The sequence below is a fragment of the Dama dama genome, chromosome 23 (genome assembly GCF_033118175.1).
Source record: "Dama dama isolate Ldn47 chromosome 23, ASM3311817v1, whole genome shotgun sequence".
In the NCBI taxonomy this organism is placed as follows: Eukaryota; Metazoa; Chordata; class Mammalia; order Artiodactyla; family Cervidae; genus Dama; species Dama dama.
In genome coordinates, this window is record NC_083703.1 from 22,464,345 (window position 1) to 22,489,464 (window position 25,120).

The 25,120-nt window shown below is 40.6% G+C and overlaps 1 protein-coding gene and 1 long non-coding RNA gene across 4 annotated transcripts in view; one reads left to right on the forward strand and one right to left on the reverse strand.

Annotated features, from left to right (window-relative positions):
* Positions 1-8,364: 8,364 nt before the first annotated feature.
* Positions 8,365-12,056, reverse strand: LOC133044649 (uncharacterized). 2 transcript variants are annotated; one of them, XR_009690013.1, is made up of 4 exons: positions 11,357-12,056; positions 10,811-10,986; positions 10,120-10,197; positions 8,365-9,539 (listed from the first exon to the last, which is right to left on the reverse strand). It is a non-coding gene; the product is annotated as an uncharacterized LOC133044649 (long non-coding RNA). The 2 variants fall into 2 exon arrangements; XR_009690014.1 differs by lacking the exon at positions 8,365-9,539 and having other exon boundaries at positions 9,547-10,197.
* A 968-nt stretch (positions 12,057-13,024) lies between these two features.
* PLXDC2 (plexin domain containing 2) overlaps positions 13,025-25,120 on the forward strand; it is a 423,190-nt gene continuing 411,094 nt past the window's right edge. Inside the window, exon 1 of one of the 2 annotated variants that reach the window (XM_061126171.1) lies at positions 13,025-13,708. In XM_061126171.1, the coding sequence (XP_060982154.1) occupies positions 13,597-13,708 (112 nt within the window). In that variant the 5' untranslated portion in view covers positions 13,025-13,596. The remainder of the gene's footprint in view (positions 13,709-25,120) is intronic. The other variant, XM_061126172.1, reaches the window with a different exon arrangement.

Consider the following 25,120-nt stretch of genomic DNA (forward strand, 5'->3'; position numbering starts at 1 on the left):
GAGATGAAATCACTGTATCATCAAATTGTTATCCACACTCCTGTGTTCATTACAGAAATATTCACAATAGCTGATATGGAAACAATCTAAATATCCATCAATGGATGAAGAGATAAATATATATCATAAAATGTAATATTTTCCTGCTGTAAAGAAAAAAGTAAACCTGTTCATTTGCGATAACAGCAGCAGATTTACCTTGAAGGCATTATGTTAAGGGAAATTAGTCAGAAAAAGAAATACTGAATGATTCCACTTATGTGCAATCTAAAAAGTTGAATTCATAGAAACTGAGAATAGGTTAGTTGTTGTCCAGGACTGAGGGGTGGGAGGATATGAGATATTAATTGTAACTACAAATTTTCAGTTTCAAGAGGAATAAATTCTGGTGATGTAATGTACAGCATAGTGAACATAGCTAACCCTGCTGCCGCTGCTGCTAAGTCACTTCAGTCGTGTCAGACTCTGCGACCCCATAGACGGCAGCCCATCAGGCTCCCCCATCGTCGCTGGGATTCTCAAGGCAAAAACACTGGAGTGGGTCGCCATTTCATTCTCCAATGTGTGAAAGTAATAAGTGAAAGTGAAGTCACTCAGTTGTGTCCAACGTGTAGAGACCCGATGGACTGCAGCATACCAGGCTCCTCCGTCCATGGGATTTTTCAGGCAAGAGTACTGGAGTGGGGTGCCATTGCCTTCTCCAATAGCTAACACTACTGTATTTTATATTGAAAGTTGCTAATAGAGTAGATCTTAAATATTCTCACCACTGCCACCACAAAGTCATCATTATGTGAGAAGATGAATGTGATAGCCAACATTATGGTCAATATTTCTCAATATATACTTGAATCAAATGGTACACCTTCACATGGTACACCTTAAACTTACAGTGTTATGTCAATTTTTCTTAGTCAAGCTGGGGAAAAAAATGTCTAAAACAACTTAAACTTCCCACCTTAAGAAATTAAAAAATTAAAAAAAGAAAGCAAGCTAAATCCAAAGCAAGCAGAATGAACTAAATGATAAAGATTAGAGGGAAATAGAGAATTGAAAAATACAGAAAAGCAAGACAAGTAGTTTTTTTTTTTTTTTAATAATCAAAATTGACAGACCTTTAGCTCAACTGACCAAGAATAAAAGAGAAGACTTTAGTTACTACTATCAGGAATGAAACTGGACATTACTACCAAACTTTCCCAATGAAAACCAAATTTAGGGGGATAGTATGACCAATTGTATGCCAACAAATTAGGTAACAAATGGGCACATTGTGAACAAGGTACAAAATACCAAAACAGATTCAAAAATGAAATCTGAACAGTCTAATAAAAAGTAAAAACACTGATTAGTGATCAAGACAGCTTTCCACAAAGACTATCCCATATCTAAGTGGCTTCATTGGAATGTTCTGCCAAATGTTTAAAGAATACTAATTCTTCAAACTATTCAAAAAATAGAAGAGGGTACACTTACCAACTTAAGAGGCTAGTTTTATCCTGATACCAGAATTAGACAAAGTATCAGAAGAAATACAGATTAGTATCTCTTACCAATATGGCTACTATAAAGCTCAAGAAATACTAGAAAATTCAATTCAGAAGCTTAGTAAAAGGAGTATAACCTATTACCAAATGGAGTTTATATCATGACTGCAAGATTTGCTTATCAATACACTATACCAATAGAAAAAAGGGATATGAGAGATATGGGTTCAATCTCTGGATCAGGAAGATCCAGGGGAGGAGGAAGCAGCAACTCACTCCAGTATTCTCACTTGAAAAATCCCATGGACAGAGAAGCCTGGCAGACTATAGTCTGAAGGGTCACAAATTGTAGGGCAGGACTGACTAAACACACATGAAGAAAAACAAACATCTGAAGTTAATGAATTTAGTGCTTTTCTATGTATGGGAAGATGCTAGAGTCTGAGTTCACTGAAGTCATTCCTTTGATATCCACCTCAGCTATCAGGGGCCAGTATCCTGTTTTGGGCTTCCCCTGGTGGCTCAGAGATTAAGAAAATGAAGTTGCTCAGTTGTGTCTGACTCTTTGTGACCCCATGGACTGTAGCCTACGAGGCTTCTCCATCCATGGGATTTTCCAGGCAAGAATACTAGAGTGGGTTGTCATTTCCTTCTCCAGGGGATCTTCCTGACCCAGGGAGCGAACCTGGGTCTCCCAGATTGTAGGCAGATGCTTTTACCATCTGAGCCACCAGGGAAGTCTCAGAGATAAAGAATCTGCCTACAATTCAGGAGATGCAAGTTAGATCCCTGGGTCGGGAAGATACCCTGGAGTAGGAAATGGCAACCCACGAAAGTATTATTGTTGGGGAATTCCATGGACAGAGGAGCCTGGCAGGCTACAGTCCATGGGGTCTCAAAGAGTCGGACACAACTGAGTACACGCCAAAGGAACAAATGCATAGTCATATTGGCAGATGTAGAAAAAGGAACTTGATCCCACATCCGTTTATGATTAAAAAAAAAAAAAAAACACTTAAACCAGGAACAGACTGTATCTTGCTTAGCCTAATAGAGGGAATCAATGATAAACCCACAGCTAACATTATACTTAGCGATGAAAGAACTAAAGGTTTCCCTCTAAAAATAAGACAACCACTCTCAACACTTCTATTCATCATTGCACTGGAGGTTCCAGCCAGGGTAATCAGGCAAAAAGAAAAAGAAAATAGCCCAGTGATATTCAAAGGAAAGATATTGAGCTTTATTTGCAGAAGACATGATCTTACATATAGAAAACTATAGAATCCACACATATTAAGAAACTTTTAGAATAAGTTCAGCAAGGTTGCAGAGTACATGACTAATAAGCAACAAAATCATTTGTATTTCTCTATACCAGTTGTTACTGGATGAACTGTATGCCCTCCAAATTCATATGTTGAAATCCTAATACACAGTACCTCAGAATTTGGAGATCAGTTCTTTAAAGAGGGTATTATATTATCATGAGGCTGTCAGTGAAGGCGCTAATCCAGTCTGAATGGTGTCCTTATAAGAGAAAGTGTGGACATAAAGACTTACACAAAGAGACTTCAGGGAAGCACTTGCACAGAGCCAAGATTATGTGAGGACACTTAGAGAAGGTAGTTGTCTGCAAACCAAGGAGAGAGGCCTCAGAAGAAACCAAACCTGCTGACACTTTGATCAGTTTCCAAAACAGAAAATTTATGTTAAGCTACCCAGAGCGTGGCATTGTTTTGGCAGCCATAGCTAACTAATATGCTAGCCATGAACAATTCAGAAGTGAAACTAAGAAAATTCCATTTATAATAGCATGAAAAAGCACTTAGGAATAAATATAACAATAGAAGTACAAGTCTAGTACACTGAAAACTCCCATTTTGAAAGAAATTAAAGACCTCAATAAATGGAAAGACATTCCATACAAATGAATTGCAAGATTTCTTATTGTTACCATGGCAAAAGTCTCCCAAGTTAATCTACAGAGTAAGTTTAATCCCTATCAAAATTCCAACTACTATTTTTGCCCAGTAACCAGAATAGCTTGGTACTAGCACTAGGATGCACATATAGGTTAATGGATAGAATTTAGAGTTCAAAAATAAACCAGTCTATGACCAAATGATTTTCAGCAACGATGCCATTTCATTCAGTGAGAAAATAATTTTGTCAACAATTAACCAGACAGTTGTATAGCCACATACAGAGAAATAATTTTGGTCCCTTTCCTCATACTGAATACAGATATTGAAACGAGATGAATTAGAAACCTTAAAAAAAAAAATAGGAGCTAAAATTATAAAACTCTTAGAAAACAGACACATAAATCTTTGTGACTTTGAATTAGACTTGGGTTTTGTATACATGGTACCTAAAGCAGAAACAATGAAATGTATTTAAATTGATTTTAAATTAGATTTTTTTAAAGTTGTGCATATAAAGACACTATCAAGAAAGTGAAAAGGCAATTCACACAATGGGAGAAAATGTTTGCAATTCATATATCTTGACAAGAGCCTAGTGTTCAGAATATATGAAGAACATTTACATCTCAAAAATGAAAAATACCAACCCAATTAAAAAGGAGTTCCCTCATAGCTCAGTTGGTAAAGAATCTGCCTGCAATGCAGGCAACCCAGGTTCAATTCCTTGGTTGGGAAGATCCCCTGAAGAAGGAAATGGCAACCCATTCCAGTAGTCTTGTCTGGGAAATCCCATGGACAGAGGAGCCTGGTGGGCTACAGTCCATGGGATCACAAGAGTCAGACACAACTTAGTAACTAAACCATCAATTAAAAAAGAGCAAAAGAGTTTGGATAGAGAGTTCTTCAGAGAAGATATACAAATGCCCAGTAAGCAACTGAAAAGATGTTTAATATCCGTAGTCAGTAGGGAAATATAAATCAAAACCATAATGGGATATCACTTCATACCAACCAGGATTGCTATAAGTGTATTTTTTTAATGAGAAATAACAAGTGTCAGTGAAGAGGACAAGAATTTGAGACCCTCATACATTGCTGAGAATTTTAAAAGATACAGCCACTATGGAAGACAGTTGGTCATTTCCTCACAAAGTTAAAAATACTCAATGTATCATCCATGTATCAACATATATTGTACATGATGTCACAGCATCATTAGTCATAATAGCATCAAAGTGGGAACTATTCAAATGTTCATTAGGTGAATATATATAAAGTAGTATATCCACTCATTGGAATATTATTTGGCAATTAAAAGGAATACAGTATTGATACATGCAACAGCATGCATAAACTTTGAAAACACAGTAAATGAAAGAAGTCAGACCCAGAATCACATATTGTCTGACTTGGTTCATGTGAGGGATACAGAACAGGCAAATACATAGAGTCAGAAAGTAGATTAGTGGTTGTCAGATGCTGGTCCGGGGGAGGACAATGGGAAGTAACTATTACTAGGAGGTTTTTGGAGTGATGGATATGGTTCTGGAAGTAGAAAATCCACTGTACACTTTAAATGAGTGAGTCTAGAGCTAAGTATATTAATTAAATTATACATCAATAAAAAACTCAAGTGGTGAAGATGCAAAGGAGGAAATTTAGAGAAAAGGAAAACAAGATGAATGCAAGGTGAGAAAAGGAAATGCAGGAGAAGCCTTCAAGGCTGAATATTGGTCATGTGGTGGTTTGTGCGCAGAGCACTTCAGCAGTGAACACAAGGCCCATGATCTGTGCTAGGAGTAAGATTTTCCACCAGGGGTTTGCAGAAGCACAGCTTCTGCTGGGTCCCACACTTAGAAAACATATTTCTTGAGGTTCAGAAAAGCCTGAGTTGACAATGTCCACAACAAATCAGCATTTTCAGAACTTTTCTGAGTGTTTCCTCTTAGGCATTATACAGCATATTCCTTAACATATTTCATTTATTAATTCACTAAGTGCTTGCTGAGTACTTGCCCATTTTCCTTTTTAGCAAAATGCAGGAGTTGAATTTATCTTTGCAAATAACTGAGAAATAAGGACTATGTTGCTAGTACTCATTGTTGCTACATGAAAAGAAATGTCAGGTAATGCCCTTACCCTTTTTAGGGGTTGCTGGTTAGCATCCTGCAGGCCTGTAAGCCTTGTAGTGACCCAGCCCCAGAAATGAAGAAAGAACCTGAAAATGGCACCAGAGTTAATGACACTGGATAGGGGATCTTAGATGTCTGAAACAGAGAGTCCTGGAGCAACACCTCACCGTATATGGCAGACAGGACATGGCAGCCATATTTGCTACTCAGTAGAGAAGGCAGCTACCATTTATAGGGGGAATCGAAATCAGGTTGGTTCATCAGTTACCAGGGAAACCAGCAGCCTGGGCATGTCCTTTATAGCCCCTCAGTTTAAAGAACATCATAAGGGCAAGTGTTTCTCTTTAATAAACTAGCAGGTGGAGCCATTCTGGCCTAAGGATGAGAGCAATCACTAGCTTGGGCAGGAGACAAGCAAGTTCATATAAGTAGGGTGTACTTGAAGCAGGGACTGGTCAACCACGGGATGTACAGAGAGCAAGAGACCAGCCATCTTGAGTGGCTTGACCATACATCACACCCTGACACACCCTGCACCATCCTTACAATCTTGGTCCACCCCTCTTCTGTGATATACCTAGCTTAGGTATGTAGAGGTGTACTGCAACCAGATACCACATATAGAATACGGAGTCCAAGAGGTGGGCAAACTTTGGAGACACATTCTTATTGGGTCAATTTTTTATGGACGTCCACAGAAGGATGACAACAGCATCTTGCCAGAGACCCCACAATCAAATTCATTTGGCAGTGAGTGAGGCCACTGCTGTTGCCCACAAACAGACTCCCTCCACTTAGGCGAGGGACGAAATATAAGATATTTAACAGGTGCAATACAGGGAAGATCATGACCATTAAGCAGAACACAAGCAGTAACAGCATTCTGAGATTGTATCATTCCTACCTGTAGTTTTTGCCCTGGCCTGCAGTACCCACAGCCAGTGTCAAATAGACTGGAGAGAGAGAATAACAGACCACAGGTTAATATAATGGTGCTTTTCTCCATTAGCGGGGCCAGATTACTTACCTTAGTAGTCTTCAGTGAGTCCATAGAAAAGACAGGTGAAAACTGCAAGTACCTTTCTAATTCTATTCCACACACAGGGTAGCAAACCCAAACTATTGAGGATTTACTTGCTAGTCCCAGGGTCACTTTTGTGTTCCTCAGGGTGTAGATTCTATGGTGAGGGCAAAAGCGAGTTACTCTCCTGACCTATAACTGGCAGTCATCTTTTGGTATCAGCAGTTGAATTCTGATGGTGTTAAGTCTCTCACTTAACGTGGTGTAGGCACTGAGATGATTGCTCCTGGAATGTTCGGTTTTATAGTTCCTAGGGCTTGAGTTAGCCTCCTGGCCCACAAGTTGAGAGAGCAGGGTCGTAGGGCAGGAGAAAACACCAGCACATGTCATTTTCATAGACCTGTCCCTGCACTTTGGGGCAGGTGACGTGAGTTCCTTGGTCACTATGCCCACGGGGTCCCGTGTGTTGTGCACAGCTCTGCTATAACCTGAATAGTGAGTTTTTGTATGACTCACGTAGGCCTTCTGTAATTTTTCCTTCCACCTATTGTAACGCATTGCATACTGCATGTAGCTGTTGTTCCTTCACACTGTATCTTTGCTTTGCTGCTCTCCATAGCTGTGACAAGAAAGGGTACACTCATTTTGCCATTGTCACAGCCCTTAGCCAAACCCGGGTAACTGCCCATGTCTAACTCCCAAATCTATTCCTGAGTTACTATCCTTAAAGCTTGTGGCTTTAACAGTTTAGGGGCACTGGGTCAGGGGTGTGCTTGCATTTTGTGAATAATCTGTGACCTTGTTTTGTCTGTATTCACCAGTCATCCCTGTGTAGTCAAGGCGAACCACCAGCACAAGACTGCCTACTCTTAAACCTGAAAGACTCTGAGATTAACAGGATATTATCAACATAATGGAAGAGAAAGATATCTCTCATGGTAGATAGCTGCCAGAGAGTCCCCCATGCTGGGTGGATGGCCACCTTGGGACTAACCCCACAATTTCTTCCATTCCCTGTTATTTTTTCCCAACATCTTTGTACTCAAGGGATTTTCCCTGGCATCCCAACTAGCTCACCAGCTGCTGAGTCGCACCGGGCAAGTCCGCAAGCCTTGTAGATCACCAGCCTGGACACTGGAGAAAGAGCCCCCAGACAGTGACAGAGACATCCATAATACTGGATAAGGGAGCTTACCTGTATGAAATAAAGGGTCCTGGTGTGACGCCCAACAAGGTACTACAGGCAAGCAACATGGAAGCCATATTTACTACTTAGGGAAGATGGTGACTATTTATAGGGGGAATTGCCCTTATATTGACTGTCAGTCCTGTGCCTGCCCCTTACAGCCCCTGAGGTTAATGAGGATCAGGAGGGCAAGTGTTTTCCTCTAATAAATTATCAGGTGGAGCCTTTCTGGTCTAAGGATTAGCAGTCACTAGCTGGGGCAGGGGCAGGCAGCCTGAGTAGGGTGTAGGCGAAGCAGGGACTGTACAAAGAGGAAGGGAACAGCCATCTTGAGTGGCCTGATCATATATGAGTGTACTAGTCCATTTTAATAATTTGTTTTCTACTATTTTGAACTGCACATTTTTGTACTTTGCAATTTACTGGTCAAAAAACTAGCTTATTAAGATTCAGAAGACAGTATAAACATGTATGTCATTTTAATGCAGTATGTTATTTCATTATGAGTGAGCCAAATATAATTATATTTTAATTTCATCTAAATAGTAAATGTACTATTGACATGAGGATAAAAGGCATTAAGTATTCTTGCATACTTAATATCCCTGAAAAAAAAAAGTGCTACTAGCTGTCATGTAATTTTTTAAATGCTTATTTCATTCAAAACACTTTATTCATAAAAATTTTACTGAAGATTATAAAAGAGCAAAAAGCTGAAATATCCAGAAATAATATAATGAATTCTCAGTTGATTCTGAGAGCAGAAGTCAAACAAGGTGAATAAAAAACAAGGAACTACCCTATTGACCCAACAATCCTACTACAGGGCATATACCCTGAGGAAACCAAAGCTGAAAAAGACACGTGTACCCCAATGTTCACTGCAGCACTATTTACAATAGCTAGGAAATGGAAGCAACCTAGATGTCTATCAACAGATGAATGGATTAAAAATTTGTGGTACGATGGAATATTCATATATGTATATTTCATATATACAATGCAATACAATGGAATATTACTCAGCCATAAAAAGGAACATCTTTGAGTCAGCTCTAGTGAGGTGGAGGAACCTGGAGCCTATTATACAGACTGAAGTCAGTCAGAGAAAAACAAATATCATATATTAACATAGATTTATGGAATTTGGAAAGATGGAACTGAAGAACCTTTTGCAGGGCAACAGTGGAGATGCAGACAGAGAAAAGACTTGTGGACATGGTGGGGATGGAGAGGGTGGGATGAATCGAGGAAAAAAATCAGCCAAGATGAAGAAAGGAATCTTGTAATTGTGTACTAAAGATAAAAAGACTAGTTTTCTCAAATGAGGAGGGAGAGGAAATGCCTGAGGCCTGGAGGAAAAGGTTGTAATATTAGATTAGGCCTGAAGAAAAGGAATCCACTGATAGTAATTTCCCTTTTGGTGGTGTTGTTGTTCAGTCACTCAATCATGTCTGATTCTCTCTGACCCCATGGACTGAAGCATGCCAGGCTTTGCTGTCCTTCACCATCTCAGAGTCTGCTCAAACTCATATCTGTTGAATCGATGATGCCATCCAACCATCTCCTCCTCTGTTGTTCCCTTCTTCTCCTGCCTTCCATCTTTCCCAGCATCAGGGTTTTTTTTACAATGAGTCGGCTCTTTGCATCAGGTGGCCAAAGAATTGGAGCTTCAGCTTCAGCATCAGTCCTTCCAATGAATATTCAGGGTTGATTTCCTTTAGGATGGACTGGTTTGATCCCCTTGCTGTCCATGATAGTAATTGTATAAGGTTTTAACAAATCCTATTAAAACAGACAAAAATTATTTCCTGAAATAACAAAAAATAGGTTACAATAAATAGAGAGTACCCCACAGCCTGTATTACATCTCAGTTCTTTTCTAAGTGAGCATGATGGTTTCTTGAGTATCCTGTTAGCCGTTTCAATTTAGGAGAGATGACAAAGTTGGAGGTGGGATGAGATGGGTAATTGTAATTACCTTCAGGTAGATAGTATTGCACTTGGAATGTGCAGAAATGGCTCTGAAGGTCCGTATACATAAGGGGCTGTGAACAGGACTGAAATCTGTGTATAGACATTACCTCAGGTGCTAATGAACGCCCAGAGTTCTCTATAATGAATGCCCAGAGTTCTCTGTTGGCGAGAGTGATTCTCACATACAATTTTAAGATCTTAAAAGGAGGGTGTTCAGTGAATTTCTGATCTTTTGTCATGGACAAGGAACTCAAGCGCTGCTCCATGAAGATTGCTGATTCATTTGTTCCTTGAGAGGTTAGTTAAAATTAAGCCAGTGAGTAAAAAACAAACAAACAAAAAAATCTCAGCAATTCAGTTCTTATAACTACAGTAAATAGAAACAAACCTCACTCACTGTAACTCTTTTCTCTCTAGTGAGATGGAAGATGAAACTTTTTCCTTAGAGACATCTTAATTCCTCTCCCTGAAAGTGAAATAGATTATTCTGTGGTGAAATATGTATGGCAAACTTAGATCATTTAGGCCACAAAGTATACTACTTTTAATTAGCCAGGATTTTATGTGAGTAATGAACTTTCCATTTCACCCTGAACATACCATCCTACATACATCTTAAGCTATTTGTCACCTGCTATAATGTAAAGGAAAAATAATTTTTAACAAATAATCATTGGTTGACATTTAAGGCAATGTACCAAAGCCTAACTTTACTATGATGGTGCATTTCTTTCTTAGTTCTGAGCACTAAATCATCATGCATGATTGAATTTTGCTTACCTGCATCTTCTCCCATTCTTAAGTATTATCTGTGTGGGCTGTTCTTCAGAATAAGATTTACTTATTCATAAGATATGAGTAAAATTAAACAGCACCAGTGAGATAGACAAAACACACAGAAGCCTTTCCAGAGTCACTCTGAATTACCACTTGGCTCCTTTTCAATTTTTGGCATCAAATTTCCTCTTAGGGTATATAGCTTCCATCAGGAGGGCAAAGCATTGCTGACAACAAACAAAAATAAGCACTGCTAATTTGCACATATAATAATAAAGGAAAAAAAAGAAAGAAAATGGTACCCAGGAGAGGCAGGGACTTGTTTCTTCTTTGAAAAGCAAGAAACACCCATTTTTCTACTGTGAAAGGGGACAGAAACACTCCAGACTAAGGAAGAGATGCTCTTGAAATGGCTCCTGCTGGGTCCCCATGATTTTGCGTATAAATGGGACATGGAACTGCACTGAACGTTTTATTTCTTCAGGGATTCATGAAGTAGTGAAGTCACCAGGGATACAGAAAAAAAAAAAAACCAATGTTAATTAAATGACAATCAGATTTTGATAGGAAGATTACTTTTTTCAACCTAATGTTAAATACATAAGTATCTCAGGTACTCAGCTTTGGATGTAAGGTTACCCAGAACTTAAAAACGCTTGACTGGGCAGAAGTAAAAGAACCAGGTTTTGTAAGTAAGGTGAGGAGGGACAATCAACTGGTTGGAAGAAAGCTCAGGAGAGAGCAAAGAGCATAGAAAAGTGTGTGTGCATAACATTTCCAAAATAGATAGCAAGTTGAGTATGGGATTGAGGACAACACTGTACACATTTTGTTTCTCTTCTGCTCACCAGCCAAGTAACCATGAGAGGCATTCTTCGGTCATCAAATTGGAAGAGTAGTTTAATTGTCTGGCTCCACTTCCAGTGGGTGTTGAGACAAAATTAAGGTGGTTACGGATGGCACCCATCAATTTTTCAGAGCATGGAAAAGATTGGACAAGAACAGACTAACAGGACCGTTTGCACTTAGAACACTGAAGCGGCTTCTCTATTTGATTTAGAACACCTTCTCTCCTGTTCCCTCTCTTGTCTTTAAGAAGCATAAAGTCATGTACTTCGTGCCAGGCACTGTTCTCAACTCGCATTGTTCCGTATTAACGCATTTCATCCAATAAAAGAAACTTATAAGGGTGTAACTACAATTCTCCCCATTTGACGGATGGGGAACTGAGACACTAAGGAAAACAAAGCCACTGAGCTATTTAGTAGGGGAGGTGGAATCCTTTTACCCAGTCTGGTTCTAGAGTTTTAACCAATGTGCCGCTTCCCTTTCTTTCTTTGTAAATCTTTACCCCAATTAAAAAAAAGGTTTAACTATGCAAAACAAGATGTAAACTATTGAGAGGGCTGGAAAGGGTTAACGCTGAAGCACTTCCGCGAGCTGGAAAAACAAAAACAAACGAGGCAGCGAGAGCCAGTTAAAGCCCCCGTAGGAAATTCTGTGGGCCTCCTGTTTCTTTAAACTCGCGCTTTCGCTCCCGCTGACACTTTATAACAAAGCCGCCGCGGCGGGTCCGAGCCGCCGCGCGCTCCCTTCCTCCACCCGCCCCGCCGGCCTGGGGTCCGAAAGGGCTCCGCCGGGTCAGTAACCGAATTGGCTTAGGTTTGCTTTCTCCGCACCCCCCACCTCCGCCGCACACGCCCTCCCGGGAATGGCGAGCTGTAATTAACCCTTTAGAGCCCAGGAAGACCCCGTCGGCGGCAAGTGGCCCCCGGGTCGGCTGCTGGGCCGCAGAAGCCCCGCAGACGGGCGCGAGGGCCGCCCAGGGCCAGGTGGGTGCGGGCGCTGCTGGCCCGCCGCCGGTGGGGGCGAGCCGAGTGCGGGGATGGCGCCCGAGCGGCGCCGAGGTGCCGTCCGGCACTCCCCTCCTCGTTCGCCTTTCTCTCCTCTCCCGGAGCTCCTGGCCGCCGAGCTGCCGGGGGCACGCCGGGCTGGAGTTTTCCTCTCCCTCCCCCTTGCTTTCCTCCCGGGGTTTAATCTCTCGGCGACTCCTCTGCCAGCCCCGAGGAAAGTGCAGCCATTGGACAGGTCGGTGCTAGCTGCCGGTTTCGGGGAGGAAGGTGGGAGACGCCGGGAGGAGCGAGGGGGAGGGTAGGGGGAGGCGGGAGGAGGGTGCAGCGGCGGATCTGGCAAATTGCGAGCCGCCTTCCCTCCCCAAAGTGTGGAGCAGGAGCGCGGGGGAGCGCGGCGGCGGCGGCGCCTCCTCCGCCACCCAACTCCGGGGCTCGGGGCCACCTCCTCCTTCGCCAGGAGGAATCCTCTCCCAATAGGTTTCAGCCTGACTTTTTCCTCCCCGTTTCTTTCTTCTCCCCCCGCCCCCCCCCCCCTTTCCCCAATACGTTTTTCTGCTTTCGGACCTCAGACTGCTGCAGCCTGAGCCTTCCCAAGGCTCAGCTCTTAGGGGCTTCTCATCCCTCCGGCTGCGGGCGAGGACGCGCGCCCTGCGTCGGGCGAAGAAAAGAAGAAAAACTTGTCGGAGGGCTTTCGCCAGCCCGCTGTTAACCCCCTTCCCGCAAACCCAAGCCTCCTTCGGGGGGCCATCCCAAGACTGAGGAAAGTTCCTTCCGAGCCGACAGCCCTCTTGGATTTGGAGGAGGCACCCGCGCTGGCTGTGGAATTAGATCTGTTTTGAACCCAGTGGAGCGCATCGCTGGGGCTCGGAAGTCACCGTCTGCGGGCACCGGGGTGGCGCTGCCTGTGCGGAACGGAGAGTTTGCCAGCCCCAGCTGCAAGTGGCCTCTCCTCTCCGCAGTTGTTGTTCTGTGTCTGGGGTGAGGACTGCGAGTGTTGTGGCAAGTTGTGAAGGGAGACCTGGAGGTCCGGAGAGGACTGCGCTCCGCTCGCGCTCCCTTCTTCCTCGTCCCGGCTCCTGGGTGTGCAATCCCAGAGAAATTTACAAAGGCCTCTGCGTCCCTCCGAGACCGGTCCGCAGCCTTCAGCCCCGTTGTCCCCATTCCCAGCGGGAGCCCCGAAGCAGCACAGGGCGCCGGGGAAGGACTGGCGGGGCGGGGGAGGTCGCGGCGGCGGCATGGCGAGGTTCCGGAGGGCCGACCTGGCTGCTGCAGGAGTTGTGTTACTTTGCCACTTTTTAATGGACCGGCTTCAGTTCGCTGAAGGGAAGCCTGGAAATCAAGTCAATGGTAAGATGCACTTTCGCTTGTTGGTCTCCTGCCCAGTCGAAGACCTCTCTGGTACCCAGTTCTCCACCCACCCCCACCCCGTCTATCTGCCCTTGGCAAAGTTATTGCAATTGCATTTCAAGTAAACTTGGGCTTCTCAGATGAGCAGAAGGTTGGCTGGATGAGTAGGGTGGTAGGGACTGAGGGTTTTCTTAAGGGTTTACCACTTGCTTCACCTGAGCGGTAAGCAGGGGATGGATGGTACTGTCTTCCCCCGAGGCGTCCTGAGAGGGCTCGGGTGTTAGAGCAAACCTTCCCGCGGATACCTCCCCGGGAGCTGGCATCCTAGTCTGCGTCCTCCCGGGCTCCTCCTCCTTCCCTCCTCCTTGCCTCCTGCCGAGATAAACTAAGGGGGTGCATTGTGGCGGATGCGGTGGCAGCCGGGGGTTGCAGCGCTCCCCTCTGCTGGAGAAAATTCCCTGTGGCCGCACCTTCCTCCCGCAGGCCGTCCCCACCTCTGCTCGCTCCTGCTGTCTGGGGCTGAGCGGGCGCTGGAAGTGGGGCGGGGTGGGTGCGGCGGGACACCGGTGAGGGGAGGAGGTGGCAAAGGTGGGGTGGACGCGCCTCTGGAGACCAACCACCCGCCCCATTGTCCTCCGCCGGCCGGTTTCGCGGACAGGCCTGAACGTGCAGGGGTTCCTGCGCTTGTTCTGGCACTGCCCCCGCGCGGAGCCCGGGAGCCCCGCACAGCCCGGAGGCGGCGCCCCCTGCTCGGGCGGCTGCGCCAGCCAGGTGCGCGTCCATCCCAGGACCGCGCCCCCGGGGTCGAGCGCTGAGCGGGCGATGCAGCCCTGGGCCGGGGGCCCGCCGGCTTCTCCCTGCCAGGTTCTGCGGTGCGGAAGGTCCAGCTGCCTTCCGGGACCCTGTCCACCGTGAACCGAGTGCCTGCTCCCCATTTCGCTCTCCCCACCCCACGAAGAAATGCATAGACTTTGAGGGGAGGTGAATGAGGAAAAAACACTTGAAGAGAAATAAACGCTAGCTGGTTAGGATAATCAAGGTTTTATTTTGTTGCTTTAATTCCGAGGAGGGGAAATAATAAGTGATTCCTCGGAAAGTATTCTGGCGTCCACAAATGTCAAACTTGCAAGTCGCAGAGGGAAGGCTCGGGAGAGCACCTGGGGAGTCCAGGTGAGGTGAATCTAGAAGGAAGTCCTTAAATGAAATTTTACCCACCTGAGACAGCCCGAGGCACTGTCTGCTCCTGGTGAAAATTCTTACAGAGAAAACAGATTCTGACTGTGCTCCAAGTTATCATCAAGGGGTGTGTGTTGGGGATGGGAGTGGGCAACAAGATACCGCTTTTTTAAAGCTGTGAATAAAACGCAAATTTCCTGGATGTCGGTTTGTTCTGCATAGAAGGACATAGGTTGTTCTTCACAAGGTGTTGTTTATATCAATACATCATACCTTCTGTTTATTTCTCTGATACATTTTATTGGTAAAAAATAATAAACTTTTACTCGCCTGGGAAGCAGCACATTTATTTTAAAAAGGGTAACTAATTCTCATGGGCATATTCATGAAAAAATAAATGCTTAAAGAAAGCAATTTATTATATCCCAAAGGAGATTAGAGAGGGGTTTGTGCCAGAATGCATCCTAAGTTGTTTATTTGAAAACTACTTTGGCACTGAAAGTAAATAATGCATTTACAGTAAAATAATAATAATAATAATAAAAGGTCAACAAATGTTTATTTTTTTCTGAACCTTTTCATTAATATGTTACTAAGGAAAGAATAATATATATGTGTAAGTTTACTAAGTTCTCAAATTGAGGGTAAAGTCCACTCCACTCTAAAATTGGTCATATAATTGAAAGCTTATGCTTTGTGGATTATAAAATACATATATTGCTCAACATAAATCTGCAGGTGTTGTAAACCAATATTTCTGATGGAAACCTAGAAGCCCATATATTTTTAGGCTTGAGTAAAAAGGAATAGTTTAAATTTCTTGCCAGTTTTTTAAAAGATATCAAACTGAAGTAGCTTCTTTCCCGGATATCAATCTCCATTACTTTCATGAAATCATCTTGGAATTAAATAGTTAGCATACTGTAAAATATAAAGTATAGCAATGAAATGGAAGAATAAAAAGAGTTTCCTTTGTAAAATAGACTAGCTAAAGGTTCAAAACACGAAATTTTAAAAATGTCCAACAGTCTTGGCATTTGGCATGTAGCAATCAGGATTTTTATTACAGACTTTTTGACACAGGGGGGAGAAACCTGATTTCATAACAGGAACATTTTTATTATGCATTACTTTAGAAATGCTGCAGTTGACTTTGTTGCCACCAGAGGGCAAAGAAACTGCTAATTTCCTTCCCATTCTTTCCCAAACCTTGGATTAATGATCCTCAATATTTTGTTTTTCCTATGTGCAGTATTTGTTGATCTTTCAACTTGACATTTAAAAATGAATGGTGACTTAAAATAATGAGAGTTTATTTTATTTCCCATTTTCATTGAAATTAAATATTCATTTAACATTTATATAGTACTTCCTACATGTAGACTTATACTTTGAATACATTCTTCTGGTGTAATAAGTAGTGGAAAACCCCAAATGCTCTCTTCTTCATCACTGTTGGCAATTATTACCACATTATTGTGGAAGTCCCAAGAATATATTTGAAATAATCTCTCTTATGATTAAAAGTTCATTATTGTATAGTGAACTTTTTAAAGATTGAATGTGTTGTATTGATACTTATATCTGAAAAGTATTTGCTTATACTAAATAGTACACCTCAACCAATATTTAGAGAAAAATAAGCTTAGAATAATGTTAAATTTTGTAAGTCTCAAATCATTTCCGTATTATTATACATTCATCTTTATATCCTGAACTGATTGTGAAAGTTTAGTAACAATGTCAAAGGAGATAGATGCATTAATTTTAAAGAATTCAAAAGTTTAAATCAGGAAAAAAGGTCTTAAAATATGTAGTTATATTTTGGCCTCATTATTGCTCTTAGATGTGATTTAATGCAACAAATAAGTTCATTACCACTATAGATAAGAACAATGATAATTTAGGGCACCAAGGAATTTTCACTTTTTAAACTTTCTAATATTGTTGTAGAGGCAAGTAGTTTATTTTTAGCAGATCATTTACATTTAGTTCTTTCTCTAGTTGGATGTTTTCCTATTATTTTCTGCTTTCATTAGAGTTAAAAAACTTAGTTTGAAAAACTACTAATTTGTGGCATTTTCTATGAGAGTATTTCTGTTGAGATGTACTGTCACTATAGACAGACATATCTGGAGCAAAAGATGACGACAGAGGGTTAATTCAAGTGAACATTCTCTATAAAATGGGCATGTGTCAGATTATTAGAAAATTAAAAAAAAAATTTTTTTACCAGTGACTCTGGATTGCATATAAAACATTTTTAAAATATGGAATGTGAGAGTCTTTTTTCTTTAGAGGATAGATAGAAGTTGAAGCCTGAGGCTGGGTAAGTTTGGAATGAGACATAACTAATCTAGAATATTCAGTTCAGAAGTAAGGTTTGAAATTCATGGATGTTTGCAAAGAGATTCGGAATCATTACAATTAGGACCATTTATGCATTTCTTAAGTTTGATCTTTAGAAAGAGGTTCTTATCAAGGAGAATGTGCTTGAGTAAAACTTAGGAGTGGAAAATACTAATTCACTCCCCACAGATTTCTTGTCTGTAAGAATCAGATACTTTCATGCAGAGATGTAGATACTGTGGATTCTTTTCAATAGTTTTGGTCTCATTTTCTGCTTCCTAAAATGTATCTTCCCTTGTAGAAACAGTATGTTCACAGAGATGAATGAATTGATCAATCATGATTATGTGATTTAAAATCTTAAGTCAGTTTCCCACTACATGAATCATAGCCTCTGAATGAAACCAGTACATAGGAAAGCAGAGCTACATGATGGAGAAACTTGAGACCTGTTGACAGTGTTTGTGCCCCTGGATCCAACCATGCCTGAAGCTAGGATATCCCCTGAACTTTTCAGTTATATGAGCCAATAAGTACCCTTCTTTGCTTAAAAAACAAACAAACAAACAAACCCCCCCAAAGCCAGGCTCTTCTGCTTGGCCATTACCAGTAAATGGAAATGAATATACAATAGGCCTCAGAGAACAATAGTTTAAAATGAGAGAAGATGATCCAAAGGTCTGTCATAATGGCCTTAAACCTTCTGTTAAGAGAACTTTGAAAAAGTTCATCGCACTATTCTGCTACACTTCTGAGTTCTGACTATATTTTCTCTCATGTACTTAATCTAATACCTTAAAGTACAGTGTGTACTCATAGTGTGTATGTATATATATATGTATGTATATATGTGTGTGTATACATAATATGTATATATATATAGCGGTGATGCAATATTTTCAGTGGAGGTGAACACTATTAAATAAGTTTAGTTCTTTTTGAAATTACTTTTGAACTGAATTGTGCTTAGGCCTCATTCCATTAACCTACATTGAAGGTGGCTTTAAAAACAGTCTCCTAAAACTCATTATTGGATTTCCCAAGTGGTGGAGTAGTGAAGAATCCACCTGCCAATGAAGGAGACATAGGAGATGCAGGTTTGATCCCTCGGTGAGGAAGATCACCTGGAGTAGGAAATGGCAACTCACTCCAGTATTCTTGCCTGAAAAATTCCATGTACAGAGGAGCTTGGCAGGCTACAGTCCATGGAGTCACGAAGAGTCAGACACAACTAAGCACAAAACTCATTATGGTAGCTGTTACTGGGGAAGGTGGTTGGGTGTGTGGTGCGATGCTTTGCATGGTATTTGTTCCTCAAGTAAGAGAGAGAGAGGGGGAGGGAGGGAGGGAGGGAGGGGAAGAAGATTCTGTGTCTTAACAGTGATATAGTTCTTGTGAACTGATTTGTTTGTATCTTTTGGATATTATGAATAGTGACCAGAAACATTACTTTTAAAAAATGAGGTTTTTTGAAAGCTCGGAGCACAATTTGTGGCCCGAGTGCAACAAGTATATGAACCTTCTGGTGTGCATTTTTTGTACTGGCTTACCTAGGTCTTCATCTTGTCTTTCCCTACTTTCATTTAACTGTGTCCAGCTTTTCTCACTTAAAGTCTTGTATTAGTTTTAGAGAGGGGAAATAAATAAATAAATAAATAACAATCACTCTAGTACATAAGGTTGTATATTACAAAGTTGCTTTTCTGCTTTCTTTTAATCTAATTTCAGTCCTTTGCCTTTATTCTGAGCACATATTTCACGAAGCTTTGATTACCTCTTTCCAGTATCCCACTCTGAGAAACCTTTCTTCTTCCCTGAGGTTCACTCAGGAGATCTTCCCTCACTATCCCCCAGACTATGAGTCTGTTCAACTGAGGACTTTGCTGCAGAATGACAGACTAAGTACTGTAGTGATGCTTTTTAACTAGGACAGTTTTTCCCACTATTTATTGTGTCAGGTATTGCCTGGCCAAAAGAATACTATCTGAGGAAAGAAGAGAATACAAAATATTCTACATTGTATTGTAACAAGACTTTGAACTCATTGCATGTTTTTTCTTTGTTTCTATTTTGCCCTCTTTAATTAAAAAGGTGATAAGATATGAATTGATGGCACAGATTTGGATATTTGAATACAATTAGAGGTCTTGTCAGGAGCCTGTTTGCAATTAGGATAGCCTGTTAAGGATTGTAGATGTGAACACAGGGTCAGAAACTGTGTGACCTTCCTTGAAACACAGACTTGTAATCCCTTCCTCCGGAGGCCATCCAAACACATTTGAGTGCTAGTAACTTGCCTTTCCCCTCCAAATTAAAATCAACTGTCCTCCTTGCTTCAGGCATTACAGTAGACAGTGGCCTGTGATTTTGTCTAGAGGGGGTTAAGAAGGCAGGGATGCAAAATGACTTCCATTTTACTTTTCTGGAATCTTATGACTTAGTTCCTCTCTTTCCCCCACCTATTATTTTTCACTCATTAATTGGAAATTTTCCCTTGAATACATATTGTTCAAGGTCTGATCCTCTAGGTAAGGTGCTTAGCTGATTGTGGCTATAAGACTATAGAGAGCCTGATGGGAATTTGCCCTGTGGATAAACTGCATAAGAATCAGAATGTTTAAAAGTCAAGTTTGTACATACTCCTTGGAGTGTTCAGTGACAGGAGAAGTCTACATAAAGCCAATAAATTCTCTCTAAGCTTGCTGCTTGGTAAGTACGCCCTGGTTTATTTAGATCAGGCTAATGTGTTCTTTGGTCCAGTTGGAATATGGAACATTCAGTATGCAGTGATGATGTTTAGATAGTAGTAATATCCTTCTGTGTTTATATGTATCTGTGGCAGTGACTCCCAACTTTTTCTCTCTGAAATCATAATTTGGACATCATATTAAATATTTATTTCCCTAAACCCTAAAAGGGAAGTAAGCTAGGTGGAATTTATTATTTTACAATGTGAAATTCATAAATAATAATGATGTTCAAGATGTAAAGTAGTCCTGTAGGTGCAGTTAAGGTACAGCTCTTTCTGAGTCTATGTACATATAGTACATACGTATTTGCATATTTCTCTCCAAGTTACAGCTTAGACAGCAGCTACTACTGACCCAATGAACCTGATTATTCAGTTGGTATATTTTTGTTTGGTTGGTTAAAAGAGCCTGTTGACCTTACTGCAGATGTAGCAGTATCTGACTTCTTTTGCTTGCGCCCTCCCCTTTTCCATCTGTTATCCATTTCCTTCAATACATTCAAAGGGGTCTATGAGGAAATTATATCAATGTAATCTACATTGTAAAATAGTCCTGAAAAAGTGTACAGGAATTAACTTTTGCTGTACTAACTCACATTTTCAATGCTTATGGGTTCCTGATATTTAAAGGAATCCTGTCCTGAACTTTTGATTTAAAAAAAAAAAACTCAATTATTTTGTTAGACCATAGTTTTATGTTTAAAATTATCTATAGGGCACTAATATGCATACTTCTTTCAAATATTATTTCATCTGATGTTAGCTGTCTTATTTATTTACCTTAATTGAATTATGATTGATTGATATTAGCTAGTTTAATTGTGACTTTTTAGTATTTATATATTTCCTAGGAATATACACCTATAATTACTTTTTCCTTTTAAGGGTAAGGGTAACTGTAAGGGTAACTTAGCTCTTTTAGTAGACAGTCAACTTGTTTTTAATTTTATATCACTAATTTATAACTTACATATTTCAAATCTATTTTCATTTCAATTATTTACCATTTTCTGTATTCCAAGAAACAAGAATTGAACTAAAAGGCATATTGCTATGTATTTACATCTTTTGTTCTTGTTTATTTGCAGTAGAAATAGAGTCATTGAGTTTATTGTCATGCAACAAAAGTTTAAAGAATATTTTAACACCTATTTGAAAACTCTGGATGTCCTATAAAAGTAAAGTTGACTTACTTGTAAGGTTAAAAACAAAGCCATTTCACATTTTAGTTTGAAAATGTTCTTGCTACATTATAAAGATACTGCTCAAAGTTTTATTTTCATATGTTGATAGACTATCATAGGGTATTGTATATCTTGCGTAGTATAAATTTTTACCTGTTTGGATTTATAATTTGAATTTTTAAATTTTATGGTGTTTTCTCTAAATGCTTATTTATTTTATTCAACTTAAATGGATTTTATGAAAACTTTAGATCAAAGTGAAGTATATGTAATAATATTTCCTGTATCAAAACACTGTAGTGATATTTGTAAATATGGCAAGAATTGTAAAATTTTTATATGTTGTGAAACAATTTTGATTGAGGCCGAATTTTGTACATATGTATCACATGTCATTGTGTTGGTCCTAACTTTCCCAGTTGATTTATCCCCCAACTGATTTATATAGTCTTCCAGTTATTTTTCTATAAGGGGTGTATACAATCTTCCATCAACAAAAAAATCAGTACTTTTCTTAAAATGGAACAGTGACATGGTATATTTTATTTCCATTTTATTGAGATGCAATTGATATGTAACACAGTGTAGGTTTAAGGTGCATGTGCATACTGAGTCCTGTCCGACTCTGTGCAACTCCATGGATTCTTGCCCACCAGGCTCCTCTCTCCATGGGATTTTCCAGGCATAAATACCAGAGTGAATTGCTATTTCCTTCTCCAGCGGATCTTCCTGACCCAGGGATAGAACCCAGGTTTAAGGTAAACAGCAAATGATTTGATGTCCATACATCATGAAATGATTACCACAATAAGTTGAATGAACATCCATCATCTCATATAGATACAAAATAAAAGATAAAACAATTTTTTGCCTTGTGATGAGAATTCAAGATTTACTCTCTTAAGAGATTTGATATATATGTATAGTAATGTTAATTACATTTATCATGTTGTGTATTACATTCCTAGTGCTTATCTTATAACTGGAAGTGTGTACCTTTTAACTGCCTTTGTCACCATACAAAGATGTTATGTTATCAGTTCAGGTCAGTGCAGTTGCTCAGTCATGCCCGATTCTTTGCAACCCCATGGACAGCAGCACACCAGGCCTTCCTGTCCGTCACCAACTCCCGGAGTTTACTCAAACTCATGTCCATTGAGTCAGTGATGCCATCCAACCATCTCATCCTCTGTCGTCCCCTTCTCCTCCTGCCCTCAATCTTTTCCAGCATCAGGGTCTTTTCCAATGAGTCAGCTCTTCGCATCAGGTAGCCAAAGTATTAGAGCTTCAGCTTCAATATCAGTCCTTCCAATGAACACTCAGGACTGATTTCCTTTAGGACGGACTGGTTGGATCTCCTTGCAGTCCAAGGGACTCTTAAGAGTCTTCTCCAATGCCACAGTTCAAAAGCATCGATTCTTCGGTGCTCAGCTTTATAGTCGAACTCTCACGTCCATACATGACTACTGGAAAAACCATAGCTTTGACTAGATGGACCTTTGTTGGCAAAGTAATGTCTCTGCTTTTTAATATGCTCTCTAGGTTGGTCATAACTTTCCTTCCAAGGAGTAAGCGTCTTTTAATTTCATGGCTGCAGTCACCATCTGCAGTGATTTTGGAGCCCCCCAAAATAAAGTCAGCCGCTGTTTCCACTGTTTCCTCATCTATTTGCCGTGAAATGATGGGACCAGACGCTATGATCTTAGTTTTCTGAATGTTGAGCTTTAAGCCAACTTTTTCACTCTCCTCTTTCACTTTCATCAAGAGGCTTTTTAGTTCCTCTTCACTCTCTGCCATAAGGGTGGTGTCATCTGCACATCTGAGGTTATTGATATTTCTCCCAGCAATCTTGATTCCAGCTTGTGCTTCATCCAGCCCAGCATTTCTCATGATGTACTCCGCATATAAGTTAAATAAGCAGGGTGACAATATACAGCCTTGACATACTCCTTTCCCAGTTTGGAACCAGTCTGTTGTTTCATGTCCAGTTCTAACTGTTGCTTCCTGACCTGCATACAGATTTCTCAAGAGGCAGGTCAGGTGGTCTGGTATTCCCATCTCTTTCAGAATTTTCCACAGTTTATTGTGATCCACACAGTCAAAGGCTTTGGCATAGTCATTAACTGCCTTCCCCCAAACTGTACATTTCATCCCTGTGACTCATTTTATTAACTGCAAGTTTGTACCTCTTAATTTCCCTGGCCTGTCAGTGCTGTTTTGAACACTGGTACTGTGTATAGCCTTGCATACATCTCTTCATGTTCATATGTAGGACTTCTATTTAGAGGTAGAATTCATGGGTTACTGGGGTTGTAAATGTTCTACCATAAAAGGTAAAACCTGGGACAAACTCTGATAGACCTTCCAAAGGTCTGTTCCAAAGATAATGCTTCAAAGATAAAGGTGCATGGTACCCTGGTGATTATCCCTGTGCAGATACCACAGTCTTAATTACTTTAGCTTTTAACAAGTCTTTGTTTGTGGGACAAAGCTGTCCTCCTTGTTCTTGATCTTCAGGAGCATCTTGGCTATCCTAAAGGCTTTTTCGACTTCCCAGGTGGCTCAGTGGTAAAAAATCCGCCTGCCAGGAGACGCGGGTTCAATCCCTGGGTCAGGAAGATCCCCTGGAGAAGGAAATGTCAACCCATTCCAGTATTCTTGCCTGGGAAATCCCATGGACAGAGGAGACTGGTGGCTATGGTCTATGGGGTTGCAAAGAGTCAGACACAAGTTAGTGACTAAATAACAACAAAGGAAGGCTCTTTGCTTTTTCATATCTATTTTAGAATAAACTTTCAGGTTTCTTTAAAAACTCTATTGAACTTTGATGGAAATCACTTTATATCTCAGGGTCATTTGGTAAGATTTCAATGTCAAACAACTTGGAAACGATGTAATTTATTTTCTACAACCGCTAAATGCCACAACAGGTACCACTGTGCTACATAACAAATTGTTAATAGTGGCTATTTGGCAAGTGACCTTTTTTCAGTTGAAACAATGTCCTTAGGTTGAGTGTAAGTGCTGTTTTCCTGATCCCATCGTGATACTAAACATACATCTAATTGTTTCTTGGGAAATAGTAGGGGGAAACCATAGGTTGATTAAAATGAACAACTCAACTAAAGAAAAGAATGTTAATTCCTAACTTTTTAGGAACTGCCACAAATGAGAGGTGGCTGGCAGGCAAATAATTCATGGAAATAACTTTTTTTCAGTGTCATTTTAGTAACCTATCTCTTCATTAGCATAGCAGTTCAAAGCAAGACTTTAAATTTGCTGCTTTGCAAGCATCAGTTCTGATGAGAGTCCTCTAGATTTAGGATTCTCCTTAATGTTTGCTCTTTAATTAATATCAATTCCATGGCAGATTTACATTGAAAGAGAGTACACTTTATAAATTGCTTCCATTTAAAGATAGTAAATTTATGATTTTATTTAGACTGTAAGACAATAAATGTTTATAATTTGCTTAATTTGAAAATCCTAATTGCACCTCCTTCTCAGCCCAGTTTATGTCTGGCCATTGCTCTGAACCCTGCCTGCTGATCTGGATATTTTTTAATAGGGAGTAAATGGACAGGCTGGGCAGGCTGTTTTATTTCTTTGTTATTTAGCCTTCATTATCTTTTTAACATCTGTTGTTCATTTCAGATATTTTTAAAAACAAGCATGATTCAACATCGTTTGCGGATGATAGTCTCATTGTCTACACATTGCAAAACAGCTTTACACAGGAAGCCAGATTTGTGCAATCTTAGTTTTGGTCAAGCTGTTTTTAGAAGAGCGGTTTGTAAAATAGGCACAACCAATGAGACGGTGATTTTTTACAAACCAAGCTGTGATGTTTGACTTGCGACGGCCTTTCCGTATCCCCAGTTCCCTTATCCTAGCTCTGGCAGGCACCATCCTTTCGAGCCTTGCTCATTTCAGTAGTGTCTCACTTTCCCTCCA